General features: G+C 40.9%; 1 protein-coding gene across 4 annotated transcripts; it reads right to left on the reverse strand.

Moving 5' to 3' along the window:
* Positions 1-266: 266 nt before the first annotated feature.
* Positions 267-12,351, reverse strand: LOC147605341 (protein Brevis radix-like 2). Of its 4 annotated transcripts, none has more exons than XM_086793018.1 (4): positions 11,685-12,351; positions 10,498-10,572; positions 9,739-10,379; positions 267-827 (listed from the first exon to the last, which is right to left on the reverse strand). In XM_086793018.1, the coding sequence occupies exons 2-4, from the start codon at positions 10,552-10,554 to the stop codon at positions 818-820; spliced, it is 708 nt and encodes a 235-aa protein (XP_086649144.1). In that variant the 5' UTR covers positions 10,555-10,572; positions 11,685-12,351; the 3' UTR covers positions 267-817. The 4 variants fall into 4 exon arrangements, 3 of the variants coding, with proteins under 3 accessions (XP_086649144.1, XP_086649143.1, XP_086649145.1); XM_086793017.1 differs by having other exon boundaries at positions 267-836; XM_086793019.1 differs by lacking the exon at positions 267-827 and adding an exon at positions 2,963-3,572.
* Positions 12,352-13,858: the final 1,507 nt, after the last annotated feature.

Raw genomic sequence — 13,858 nt, forward strand, 5'->3', positions numbered from 1 at the left:
ATGTTGATAAATTGCAGTATTGATATATGCAATAGGATTATGGTAGAGCTTTGACATCCATCATATAAATGTGGTGTTCAAAAACACCGTTCCATCACAATAGAGCTCGTGAAACTCTCCATCACAATAGAGCTCATGAAACTCAGAGACATGGTCTTGATAAAAGCCTTTTTTTAAATAGCTTTCTTGTGCTAAATATAATCAAAACCATTGACACATAGCCAAATTTGCAACTAAATTTTGCATCACATCGTTTAACACAATCATTAACAATTCCATACTAGTATTCATACTTTCAAAGTAGCTCATCTCCGAAGGAGATATCCTTTATGGTTTGCACAGTAATGTAGCCATGGGCACTCAAATCTCCTTGTAACTTTTGAGCCCAAGGTGGTAGCTTAGGGATGTATACAAATATAACATTTGTTCTTTCTTTATAATACATTGAGCTATTTATATATCTAGCAATGTTTCCATATACCACTACATCTCCCACAATACATTTCACATCTGTCAATGGCTCAATGTGAATGGATCTTCAAACATTCCATAAGTCTTCATCCTTGGGAAAAACTTGAGGAGAGATCTCCAAGTATCATAATCATACTTTGGACCATTATATACCATCAAATCTTGTTTCTTCTTAATGCTCATATGTACAAAAAGACCATATCCTGCCCCAAGTATTGTTGATTTCTTTACTTCATGATGGATGCCATTCATTTCGAACACGTGCTCAATGGGTATGGGCAATTCATGTTTCCATAAACCATTGGATGCAAGATCAAAATTTGTAATAAGATAGCTCTTCAACATTTTAGGACAATCTGCAACACCTATCATATGTTTAAAATCAAAGAATCATTCTTTTAGTGGAGGAATACAAACTCACAACACAAAGCACAGAGCATTTTTTGCGCAAGGTACTAACTCAATGTCTATTAATTCTTTCACAAAACAAATTGAAACATAATGTTTTGCAAATCGAATCTAACCAAATAGTGTCCAAATATAAATCACAATGCAAGTACAAATGTTTTAGTTGAGCATTTGTGTCTGCAACTCTAATTAACAAGATCACCCAGATTCACTAAGGGTTGTCTATGCAATAAAATCGAATCAAGTTGGCTAAGAATGCCCTTGCAGCATCGGCAGTGATTCCCGCATCCAAGAACCATAGCAAAGCGTTTTGCCTCACTATTATCTTTCAACGGCCCCATTTTGGCAATTTTTCCTAGCATGCATTCTTCCTCTTCATTCAATGTAACACGTTGAGCATGCACCATACTTCTTGTAGTCCCTCTCACTCTAGTTTTGGTTATAGGTGAAGCATACCTTTCTCTGTGTCTTTTTTTGAACTACAAGTAGACATATGAGATTCGACATTCATCCTTTCAAGCACTTCTTTGTTTTTTTCTTTGAATTCAAGGATCATTGGTTGAAAATAATTGAACATATCATGCCCTTCGACAATCGGAGCTTGACCAAATCTGTTAGAAGAGATGGCACTGCGCACATCTACTGCATCATCTAGCATCTGTAGGTACGGCAATAACTCATGAAGCAAAATAGAATCACCACAATCTATATGAAATTTTTTAGGGAAAATGCAATTTTTTGCTGAATTAACACAACCCGTGTAAGGCGAAACGTCAATGAACACTGTTCTTGCTAGTTTGCATTCCTCTTTGAAACAACACCACTCTCTCATTAATGGTTTTAACTCTGCTTCCACATTCATCCTATCTGGTCGAATGATTCTACTCTTTGTATGCTTGTGGCATGCCATCGCACCCCAAACCATGAAGAAATGTAACTTTTTGTTAACATGATGCTCCAAAGTGTCCAACATGTGTTGCACCTTGCCCTTTTCTCCTCCAGTGGACCAAATGCCAACATGGCACTGATCGAGCAACCATTGTAGAAACTCTAAACACCGAGGACGGAGAACAAGCCAATGCTTCCTATTGTGCAAGCTCATATGTTTGTTTGACTTCGAAAAACAACGCTCGAGTAATAACCCTTTCAAATCTATTATCACTGCTAGTCTTATTTTTGTTATCACCTCTTTTGACATTATTTCTGAGGGTGACATTATGTCTTCTCCTTTACCTTCTAAGATTTCTTCCTGCACCTTGGCTTCATACAATGACATTGCATCTTCTCCTTTACCTTCTAAGCTTGCATCCACATTTGTCAATGGAACATTAACTCCAGACATTGCATCCTCAACATTTTCAATCAACCATGTTGAACTTGGAACTTGCATGCTAATGTTCAAATTAGGCACATAACGAATCATTGGATCAGGTGTCACATATAGAGGCAATGCTTCTAGCGATGTGAAATTGAGATGGCAAAGTTCTATTGATAAACAAGGAAATGAAATTCATAAGTAGAAACAAACTGAAGATTGAGTTGGAACACCAGATTGTCAAACTTTAGGTTGTGTGCTCTCAATGAAATTTGTTTGTGTGAAAGCATTCATGTCTTTCTTTTTCAAAACAAAATTGGATTACTAAAAAAAAGAAAGCATTCATGTTCATATGCATAGTATACCCCCTAAAGTTGTTGAATCTATACCCTTTCACGTTATTTTAATCCCCAAAACTACATATCCTTACATTGCCAAAAACCTTTGCGTAATAGATAAGAGTGGAGTCCAACATTATCTAGCATTGCCCGAGAGTTCCCACTAAGAAAAGATTTGGCCAAGCGGCCAAAACATATTTTTGAGCATTCATATGAAGTGAATAAGGATAGAAACAACAATTTACACTAATTCATTCATCACGATCAAGACTCAACACAACTTTTTAACATTTATGAACTCATAAATAAATTTGGATGTGTATCACACTCCGAAGGTATTACAACATGCAAACACATCTTTTCATGAAATATAGAAAATTAAACATATTCAAGAATATGTATGTTCATGTTTGAATTATGGCAATGAGAGAGAAGAAATTTCCAAGTAATATTAAAAGATCCTCCTTGGAACGAAATTAATACATCATATGGAGAATATAGCAAGATAAATATGGAAAACATGAACACCATATAAAAGGACAATTTCAAGGACCTGTTGCTTCCTCCTCTGTTTCCCAAAACTTTGAAGCGTGTTTTTGTAAATGCTCACGCTGCTCTTCATTGAAGGGTTGAAGCTCTTTTTGTCCTGGTATGGTATCAATTTCTTTATCCCCTCCACCTTTAGTTGTAACATCTTCTTTTGGTACCCCCTCTATTGCCAATATTGGTTCTTGCAAGCCAGCCCATTGTCAAATTTCATGATTACTGTAAGCATACGTGCAACAGATACTTTCCACCTTTGCCAACTCCTCATAAGTCTCAAACAACAACTGAAACAACACGCCTCTTACAAGAAAGAGACTCTATTGCAGCAAGCCCCTCAGAGTACAAGTCCAATCCATACTCATCTTCTCGATAGAAACCCATGATCATGTCTTTCATGATACTTGAACGTTTTCTTTTCAAGGACAATTCAATGTCAAATTCATCATCATCATCATCCTCGTCACCTGATTCTTCTGCACCACTTGATTTTTCATCTGCAACATATATTGATGGCTTACATCATTGTGCATTGGTATAGCGCTCAATATCGTTGAAATGCTTTTCTTTACACAAGCAATTAAGCCATCCATAGATCCAGTGACAAATATATTTGCAGTTTCAAAATTAAGGCAACCAAAGTGTATTTTATATTGTCTGCATGTCTTATTTAATGCATTCTTCAAACATGATACATGATCCATGGTCAAGAACACCACAAGAAGGAATTGCGCTGGGGGAGAAGTGATTGTCATCAAGCTTTTCAACAAACACTCAAAGCGATCCTCGTTCCAATTTCTACTTCTGCTTGGTCCATACATTACATCCAAAAAAGCAACCCCTATTGCCAAATGAGTGGAAGAGCAGGAATGAGAAAGTTTAGGACTCATTGCGCTCAGTTTAAATGATGAAATCATTCACCACATCACAGGGACACAACGGGCTAAAGATGCATGGGATGAATTCAATAAATTATTTGGCACTCAATAAAAAAATTCAAAGATAAATATGCTAATGCAATTCTACAAACTTGACATGAAGGAAAGTGAACCTCTAACCACACACTTGAACAAATACAAAAGCATTAAGCAACAACTGGCAGCCATTGGTAAGAAGGTAGAGGCTGATGAGCCACTATCAATGCTTCTGAAGAGTGTGGACAAAGGAGAATATGAAAACATTGTGGCAACCTTAAAGAATGTACCTAAATGGAAGCTGCATGAGATAGAAGGAGCTCTACTAGAGCAAGAGACCAAGGTCAAAGAGAAGAAAGGGTTGGACCCTACAACTAGAGAGGAGAGAGCATTCTACACGCGAGGAAGATTTTCACGAGGAATTATCTACCCTTTCTAGGGGCTGCTTTGTTTCAGGATTGAAAGCCATTAAATCCGCTACAGTAGCAGGAGGCCTAGAGTTATAACCGAAGTTTGCAGTAAGCTTCTCCACATGCTCTTTGTTCAACCCACTATATACATACTTGGAGGAGCTTTTTGACATCTTGCAATTGGAATTGGAAATGTTGCGTGCAACCAAATCTTGCTAGCTTCTTTCAAATCGGTCAAATCTTTCTAGCTTCTTTTAAATCACCTGGGTCTAAGGTGATTTGGCCGTGTGGCCAAATCTTGCTAGCTTCTTTCTAATCACGAGGGTCTATGGAGATTTGGCCGTGCAGCCAAATCTTTTTAAAGCAGCAGGGTTTGGGGAGATTTCGCCGTGCGGCCAAATCTTTTCAAAGCACTAAGGTTTGGGGAGATTTGGCTGCGATGCGAAATCTTTCTAGCTTTTTATAAATCATGAGGGTTTAGGGAGATTTGGCTGTGCGGCCAAATCTTGCTAGCTTCTTTCTAATCAGGAGGGTCTAGGGAGATTTGGCCATGCGGCCAAATCTTTTCAAAGCAGCAAGGTTTGGGGAGTTTTGGCTGTGCGGCCAAATCTTGCTAGCTTCTTTCTAATCACGAGTGTCTAGGGAGATTTGGCTGTGTGGCCAAATCTTTTTAAAGCAGCAAGGTTTAGGGAGATTTAGCTGTGGTGCCAAATCTTTATAGCTTCTTGCAAATCACCAAGGTCTAGGGAGATTTGGCCGTGCGGCCAAATCTTGTATGTTTTGAAAAAAGCTAGGAAGATTTGGCCGCATGGCCAAATCTCCCCATTCAAAATTCAAAATTCAACATGAGGAAGGGGACAAGAAGACACCTTCAGCGCGAGGAAAAGAACAGGGCGGAGGAGACACGTTCAGTGTGAGGGAGGGAACAGGGCGTGGGGGGGGAGGGTGGGAGGGCGGGAGGAAAAGAGAAGGATGGAGGCAAGGAGCAATGGCCACAAAAAAGCATGCTCCCTCCAATCCCCCAAAAAAGGGTGCAGAGCCAAAAAAAAAAGACCTCTTTCTAATCCAGCTATTGAGTGTGGAACCTATGGAATGTTTAATTGGTAATGGAAGTTTAAAATCTACATAGTTAAGTGCACATTGTTAGGACAAATATGGGATGGGGAGCCTCCCGGGACCTCTCATTTTAACATAGTTTTGATCTTTTTTCCTTGGAATTAGCTAACCAAGGGTGGAGGAGGGCACTTGATCCCCCATGAAGATGAATTCAATTCCTTCTCATAGTTTTACTTTTTATGCTTGGTTTAAAAGGTTTGTTTAGCTTTGCCTTTTAAAGTTTTGGTTTTTTAATAGTTTTAGATTTTTAGGTTTGCTTTTATTAAAGTAAAAGTCTGATTTTAAAGTGTAATAGCGTGAATCATGAAAAGCATATACGATGTTTTTGAAAGTAGGATCTCTAGATTTGAATTTCAAAATTTGAAACTTGAAACTTGAAATTTGAATTTTGAAATTTCAAATTTTAATTTGAAAATTAAAAATTAAAATTAAAATTTAAAATTTTAAAATCTGAATTTTCAATTTTTAAGTTTAATGTTTGAATGTTTGAAGATTTGGCCATGCGGCCAAATCTTCCTACTGATTTGAAAGAAGCTAGCAACATTTGGCAGCACGAGAAAATTTTCCCAAACCCGGGTGCTTTGATGAAAGATTTGGCGACACGGCCAAATCTCCCAGAACCTGGTGATTTGAAAGAAGCATGCAAGATTTGGTTCACGGCCAAGACTCCCCATACCCTAGTGCTTTGAAAGAAGCCTACAAGATTTGGCCACATGACCAAATCTTCCCAAGTTTGAAAGAACGCCACGACCAAATCTTCTCAGTGCTTTGAAAGAAGTCACCAAGGTCTCGAAATCTTGCTAGCTTCTTTGAAAGCACCAAGGTTGAGTAGATTTGGCCGTGTGGCCAAATCTTATTGCTTCTTTCAAAGCACTAGTGTCTTAGGAGATTTGGCCATGTGGCCAAATCTTGTTGGCTCCTTTCAAAGCACCAGGGTATGGGGAGATTTGACCATGTATGTGGTTGTATGAGTCTCATAGGCCCGTGCGGCCTTCAGTAGACGTTAATACACCTCTCTCTCTCTCTCTCTCTCTCGTAGATCACTTCGCACTATCCTTGAGCAGAAAATCAGCAAATGGGTGGAGGAACAGGGAGTCACAACACCATCCCAGGCAGGATTTTACCCCAAACACTAGCATTCGATACGGTTCAACGTAAAAAGTTGTGGGAAAGGCTGAAAAAGATTCAAGTCCCTCAAGGACTCAGAGAGGCCACGTACCGACTAAGAGAAAATCTTTCAAAAGCAGTGACATATAGGGGTCAAACAAGGCTGCACCCTCTCACCAACACTTTTCAGACTTTTTATCGATGATTTGGAAGAGTGGATGAGAATACACAGCAAGAGTGGTGTCCGGGTTGCAGAATATGCCCTACCAATGCTTTATTTACGCAAATGATGTAGTTTTCTTTGCAAATAGCAAGGAGAACATGCAAGCATATTTAGATGCAACTGGGGACTTCTGCAGACACTCAGAAATGCAGGTCAACATAGACAAAACAAAAGTAATGGTGATTGGGACCCATAACAAACAGATTGACGTCACCTTTGAAGCAGAGCCCTTGGAAATAGTCAACACATATAAATATATAGGGAAGGAATTTGCAAATAGCTACAAATGGATGTGTGGAGAAAAGAATTCTAGGAGGTTTGAAAGCTCTATACAACTTTCAAATAAATTAAGTGCAAAAGGCACATCTATGGAATTGGGAAATGAGAACGTTTCTGTACACCATGCTTGCGCAAACAATGATCCTATACGGATGTCCAGCTTGGGCTCTAGGACCTACTGGGAAAGAATAGATACCTTACACAAACGTTTCCTCGTACGGGAGTTAGGGGTTAAGGCACAAACACCCTACCCCATCCTACTCGCTGACACAAGTATGATACCTCTGGAAGGGGAGGCATCATGTCAATTAATGGCTTACCTCAACAAAATTGAGAAGACAGACACCAACAAGATACCACAAGGCAATAGAAGCTATGCAAATCACGGGACCGCATAGAGCGGGGATGAAATGGATGGAATCATGGGGCATAACAGCCAATGATATACCAAAGGATGCATGTGAAATTAGGGGGATAATGACGCAGAAAATGCTATAGAAATTATGGCATAACCTGAGATACAAAAGTGCAGTTCTACAAACAGAAAATTCACCCAATGGACATCTGTGGAATGCAAAAATACCTTGGGGGAGACATATCAATGATCTAGAGGTGGTGAAGGGCAGGTGGACAAGACCCAGGATCCCCAGAGAGGAAAGAACCTACAAAATCTGCCCCACAGGGGCAGTAGAAGATGAACATGTACTCCTAAGATGTAGAGCCTATGCACACGTCAGAGTAGGATATAGGGGCAACAGAGGAAAACTGAAAAACCTATTGGAACAACTGGCCAAAAAGCTAGGAAGCTACTTAAAACTATTAGTTTAATAGTGGTCACCAGTCCCACAGATCCTAAAGGGTCTCACGCGTGCGTAGCCCCTCTCTCCACTTGCATGACTTCTCCGCTCCACCTTCGTAGCTCCTCCGCTCCACCTACGTAGCCCCTCTCTCCACCTACGTAAGTTCTCTGCTCTACTCCACCTGTGAAACTCTTCCGCTCCACCTACATAGCCCCTCTCCCCTCTCTCCACTTCTACGTAGACCAACAGAAGGCAGTGCGCTTGCAGCAGGAGCCCATTGTTAGTTAGTTAGTTAGTAGGCAGCAGCAAGCAAGCTTTCCCCTAACCACGAGCTGGGATGAACCCCTAGCCCAACCCCGGGGTTAGTCTCATCCAGGGTTTTTTTGGGCCAGTATGGAATGGCCTAGCCTTTCCTCGAGCTCCCCTCAACTCCAGCAACTACAAACAGCAGAATCTGACCCTCTCCGTATGCTCAGGCGTTCTACTGAGGAGGTCTGAATCAACCCATCATTGGAACACATGAACAGATTTATTATCTACAGCAAGAGGTGAGAGAGTTAAAGATGCAGTTGGCAGCTGTGACAGCTAAAATTCAGGTTCTTGAAGGACCTCGCAAGCAGGCAAGAATTGATGAGGTAGTGAAAGCTTGCAAGGCTTCTCCCCCTACCCCTTGACCGGTCTCTATAGTTAAAGATCTTGTTCACACTGAAGTACAAATGAGTAAGAAAGAAGTGATTGTGGAGGTTGATACAAAGGCAAGTAAAACTGATATCTGAGAGAGTTCAAGGAACACAGGGCCAGACGTGACAATGCATTGAAGATTAGAGGAGAACTCCTTGAGGCTGGTACAAAGAGGACTCTTTCAGGGAGACTTTAGCACAAGCATTGAATGGGAGATTGATGATGATGATGGAGCAACTAATATCCGGCACTCTGGAGGACTTGCTATCATTACACTTAAATCCCAAGACTTGCGGATCAAGCTTCTCCAACAATCTTACAAGTTGAAAGGGACCAAGCTATGAATAGTTGAGGAACTCACACAAGCTCAATTGAAGGCTAAGGCAAAAGAATTGGCCAAGGTCAAGGCTGCTAGAAGGATGGAAAAAGGGCAATATACCGTGAAGGCATAGCAATCATCAAAGAGTTTACATCCAAACCAAAAGACTCTCAGTCTTAAAATGATGCATCGCTGATTATGTTTTTCAGACTATTATGTAGGTACGTTGATTTTTACACTCCCTGGGAGCTGCCATGCACTCTCCCTAAGCAGATGTACTAGATGGTTTTTTGTTGTCTCATAATGTTGGTCTTCCGTGGACATTAAGAGACTCTCTCTCTAATTAGAGATCTCAAATCTAAACCCAAAGACTCTCAATCTTGAACTAATGAATGTACTAGATCGTTTTTTGCTGTCTCATAATGTTGGTCTTCCATGGACATTAATAGAATCTCTCTCTCTCTAACTATAGATTTCAAATCGAAACCCAAAGACTCTCAGTCTTAAGCTTATGTAATGAAGACCATTTTATGATAGGACTAGAATTTAGGTGTATGCTATAATAACCTCGAGCTGAGATGCCATGTGCACTCCTCGACTCTCTGGTTTATCCAGATATTGTAAGTCATTTTGACATTTTGCATTGTCCCATAGGCATATTGGGCCTCCCGTGGATGTCAATATGACTCTCTCTCTCTCTCTCTCTCTCTCTCTCTCTCTCTCCCCCCACACACATGCATGCACACACGCACACGTGCGTCCACACGTACCCATATGCATGACTTGTGCACGTCACTAAAATTGTATTACTGACCTGAATCTGACTCGCTTTAAATCTTTGCCACCACCTGGTAAAGATGTGAACGTGATGTACACTCCAGGCTCGTCTTGCTCCACCCATTCTGTCTCCACATGCTGTTTTAAGTGATTGTCATTCATATCAAGAGATGAATTTCCACCATTTGAAGCATCAGTGTCCTCTACAGTTCCTTTGCTGTCCTGCAAGGATCCCACCGTTGCATGCCATAAGACTACTTTAGTTCCATTGTTTGCAGCTGCCATTCCCTTGTCATCCACATGAACATCATCTGAAACTCTTGATGTGTCGGCAGGTTTACATCCGCCATTTCCAACTTCTGCACTATTTTCAGTCTCTAGGGTATTAACTCTAGGTGTTACATTCTGTGAAACAACCCTTTGCGGTAAGTGTAAAGCTCCATTGGGTGTTGCATAAGGGCTGGATGCACCATTGGATTCATAGTCGCGAACAATCCGAATGGTTTGATTGCCACCATTCTGGTCATGGAAACAAATGCCTTCCAACTCTGGTATACCAAGAGATTCAAGAGCCACTTGATGTGCAGCCCCTTCCAAATCAACAAATGGACAGGAGGCTTCTTCGGGCCCACCGCGATCATGTATCTGTGCAGGAAGTTTAACTGCCAAATCTTTTAGCTGCAGCAAGCAGAGAAATCACATTCAGACCTTTATCCAAGTACCCATGTGAAAGCAGGATTGAATTATCATTTGTTACATGCCAACCTTGATGAACTAGAAGATGATATTAACTTACGTCAGGCATACATGGGTGCCTACCCAAAGGTAAATGGTTACTGAGTCGCCGCACCATGGAAACAAATTAAGGCACCTAATAACCCAGGCTTTGGTTTTTAGTGCATGTTTTCATAAACAGAGGATATGTTCTGAGGCTCTTCTATGTGATCATAATTTTTATGATATTTCTGGCATTCTTGAACACACGATATTTAAGGAAATAAGAACAAAAAAACAGAAATACAAAAAGGAAAGAAAAGAAAGGCAAGGATTAGTCAATTTGCATAGGGAGCTTACGGAACTATCCTCATATAATTAACTGAAATGCATGCAATCATGAATTTACAAGAGGACAGTGCAATGCATCAAGAAAAATGCAGTGAGGATCATGCCAACTCAATATTGGAACCTGTCACAAAACAGTACCTCCTGCTTCAAGTGTCACCGGTGTCTGCAACACCATGGACCCTTGAGATCAAACTGTGTGCATGCATTCAAAACTTGTGGAAAGACCAGCTTTATTCCCAATGTGTCGTTATAAATACAAACAACCTAAGTGTAATTTTAGTTTCCTGAGAACCCAATCAAGCCTCCATATGTTATGGCATCCCTATTTGTAACATTAGTGCCTCAAGTCAGTGCACTAATAGCTGCCTCGGATGGTCCCTGGACACACAGCCCCTGTTACAGCTGGACTCTGGATATTATTGATCTACTCTCTCACTGACATCAGAAATGGTGTATTACAGCTTTGGATCCTATGATTCAAATTACACCAAAATTTTAGACAGAGGGCGATATATTAAAAAAGTTATACAGATACAAGTAATCCCCAGAGGATATGCTTTGAGGATCAACCCAGAAATAGCCAGATGCATCTACCATGAACAGCTTCTTCAACTGCTTAATTCAAGGAGAGTTCCTATGTGACTGTGCTATGATGACACATCGTCTTGCAAGAAGCAATCACATATTGCACTTGACAATAATAACAATTAGCTGAAGCAAACAGGTATTGGTGCCATGTATTCATTTCACACAGCAAGTTTGTGCAAAGAGACAGAAATCGTGCCTCACTTCAGATTTGCATCAAGCAAATCAAAGTATTTGGAATAGATATTGTCACATACAACAGGACCTGTAATTACCGCAATCACCGCAATCCACACAACTCATCTCAATAGAAAGATTATGAAGAGTACTCACCTGTTTTGAGTGTCATTTACCTCGACATCAAGACTTCCCCAATTGTATTTAGCCTATCTTGGCTTTTTCTTATATGGAGGGAAGAGTAGTGGCAGTGCTTGGTGGACTCATCCGAGCAAGCCCTCACTTTCAAGGACTGAGCGTCAGCCCCTTCTTTGGCATCCGGAGGTCTGTGATCAGGAGTGATGTATGCTAAGGCAGCAGGTGAACATCGGGTGGACACAGTGGGACACTAGCCTGACTAGGTCCTTTGGAGCATGAAGCCAGCTCCCCAGGAGACGGAGGCACATGCAAGAGCTCTCTCGCACTTGAGAAGTTGAGAGGGGCGGGGTGAGTACGAGCTAATGGAGATGACGCCACCATCCCTAAGTCTCGGAGGGATGGTCTACACAGAGCCCCCGAGTTGATATGGGTAGTTCTCTAGGACACGTGAAAGAACCCCACTAGAACCTAACCCTCCAAAGATGATTAACAAAATCAAAATAAAGGTCAGGAGGCAACTCATCTCCCAATCACCCTCAAGCATGCAAGCTAGAGATCGCACTCCCACGAGGCGATGCCCATAGCTCAGGTGTCTCGTACCACCGAAACTGTCCACTACTAACCCTCAACATAGTATCTTGCGGTCTGCAATATAGAAGGCACAAGTCTAGGCTCATGATCCAGACCAGACCTATCAGTGGTGTCAACGCATTGAATGTCGCCTTAGCCACTCTTATATAGAGACGAGCATCCCGCTAGCAACAAGCGTCCAACTGATTGGCCGCATGTTATTGTTCTAAGTCTTCTATCCCCATGTTATCTTTCTTTCCTCCATCCCAGGGCCCCCTAACCCTACTCGACTAAGTCCACCAATCCGAGGATTAGCAACCAGGTGCATAACAGCCTTTCCCTCTTAAAGGAGTTTACTCCTAAACAAAATTTGGAGAGTTTTTCAGCAAACTAATAATCGACTCCCAAGTTAAGTCTTCCTCAAACATATCCTTCCACTTGACTTTGAACTCCGCAATTAACTTATTCTTGAGTTTCCTCTTCCTAAGCTCGATAACTCTTTCAGCCTTAATCACATTTATATTTCTAAAAGCTGGCTTGCCTGCATTTGTAGCTTTTCTACTTAGAACATCTATCTAGTTAGTTCATCTGTATCCATCAATTGGAGTTTTCTTCTAGAGTTTGCTAAGGCCGTCTTCTTGCTTCCACCTTACTCTCTTGCTCCCTCAAGGTGTTCTTTTGTGCCAAGCTTCCTTCAAGATTGATTTCGAATTCGATCGTGACTCCTCCATCCCAAAGGTTGTTTCCTTCACCATTTGATTCAATGTGTCTATGAAAGTTGCTACTTGTTTTCTCCCTATCTAAGGTCATCTATAGCAACTATCCGAAGCACTCTTTGTTTTTATTTTTGGGGAGCAAGTCTTTCTCATCTGAACTCCATTTCTCGATCGATTTGAGTCAGTGTCTTCCATGTGTGTTGCCCTACAATATTGTACTTTATATAGTTCATCGATTTCATCCACTTTTCCAGCACAAAATCACCCTATTTCACAGTAATTTCAGTTCACCTTGCTAGTGCCAAGCCAAAGGTTGCACTTGGACACCACTGGTCTCAATGCAATTTGGCATATACACAAACTCACGAGTGATTTCTATAAGCATTTTAAAGTTTCAAGCACCAAGGCATCATGTAGGTTGACAATTTGCTCCAGGATCTATCCTAGACAAATTGTGATTTGATCCAAGCGCAATCCTAGACAATCGGCGATTAAAACCATGAGCATATTCCTAGATCGCAATAGACTTTTGGGCAGTTCTCTATTAGTGTTTGCATGCTCGAAGGAGTTTGGATTGGTAAATTCACAGCTTTGGATGTGTGGTGATTCATTTTTTCTCCTACAATCATTCTGGTTGTTTTGGACTAGAATAATGGAATTTGTTGTTACTGATGTTGCAATGCATGTGGTAGAGCTTAGGAATAGAGTTGCACCTACTACATGATCTTTTATATCTCAGCTTTGATTCCTGGCTGAGTTTTTTGTTCCACCTTGGCAACTTTGAATATATTTTCCCATGTGGTCATAGCTAGGGTTTTGGCAAAGGCATCTACATAGTTCTTCACTTGTCCTATTTCCAAGGAGAGATCATTATATATTGATAGATAGGGCTTCTAGTTTATTTGG

Source organism: Cibotium barometz, chromosome 59 (assembly GCF_041138505.1).
Source record: "Cibotium barometz isolate CiBa-2024 chromosome 59, ASM4113850v1, whole genome shotgun sequence".
Taxonomy (NCBI): Eukaryota; Viridiplantae; Streptophyta; class Polypodiopsida; order Cyatheales; family Cibotiaceae; genus Cibotium; species Cibotium barometz.

What these genes read in the sequence shown, in the direction of transcription:
- LOC147605341 (XM_086793017.1), bottom strand. Translation starts at nt 10,554, where the DNA reads ATGGTGCGGCGACTCAGTAACCATTTACCTTTGGGTAGGCACCCATGT. An exon ending in GGCACCCATGTATGCCTGAC is followed by an intron (nt 10,380 to 10,497) that starts GTAAGTTAATAT and finishes TGCTTGCTGCAG; the next exon opens with CTAAAAGATTTGGCAGTTAA.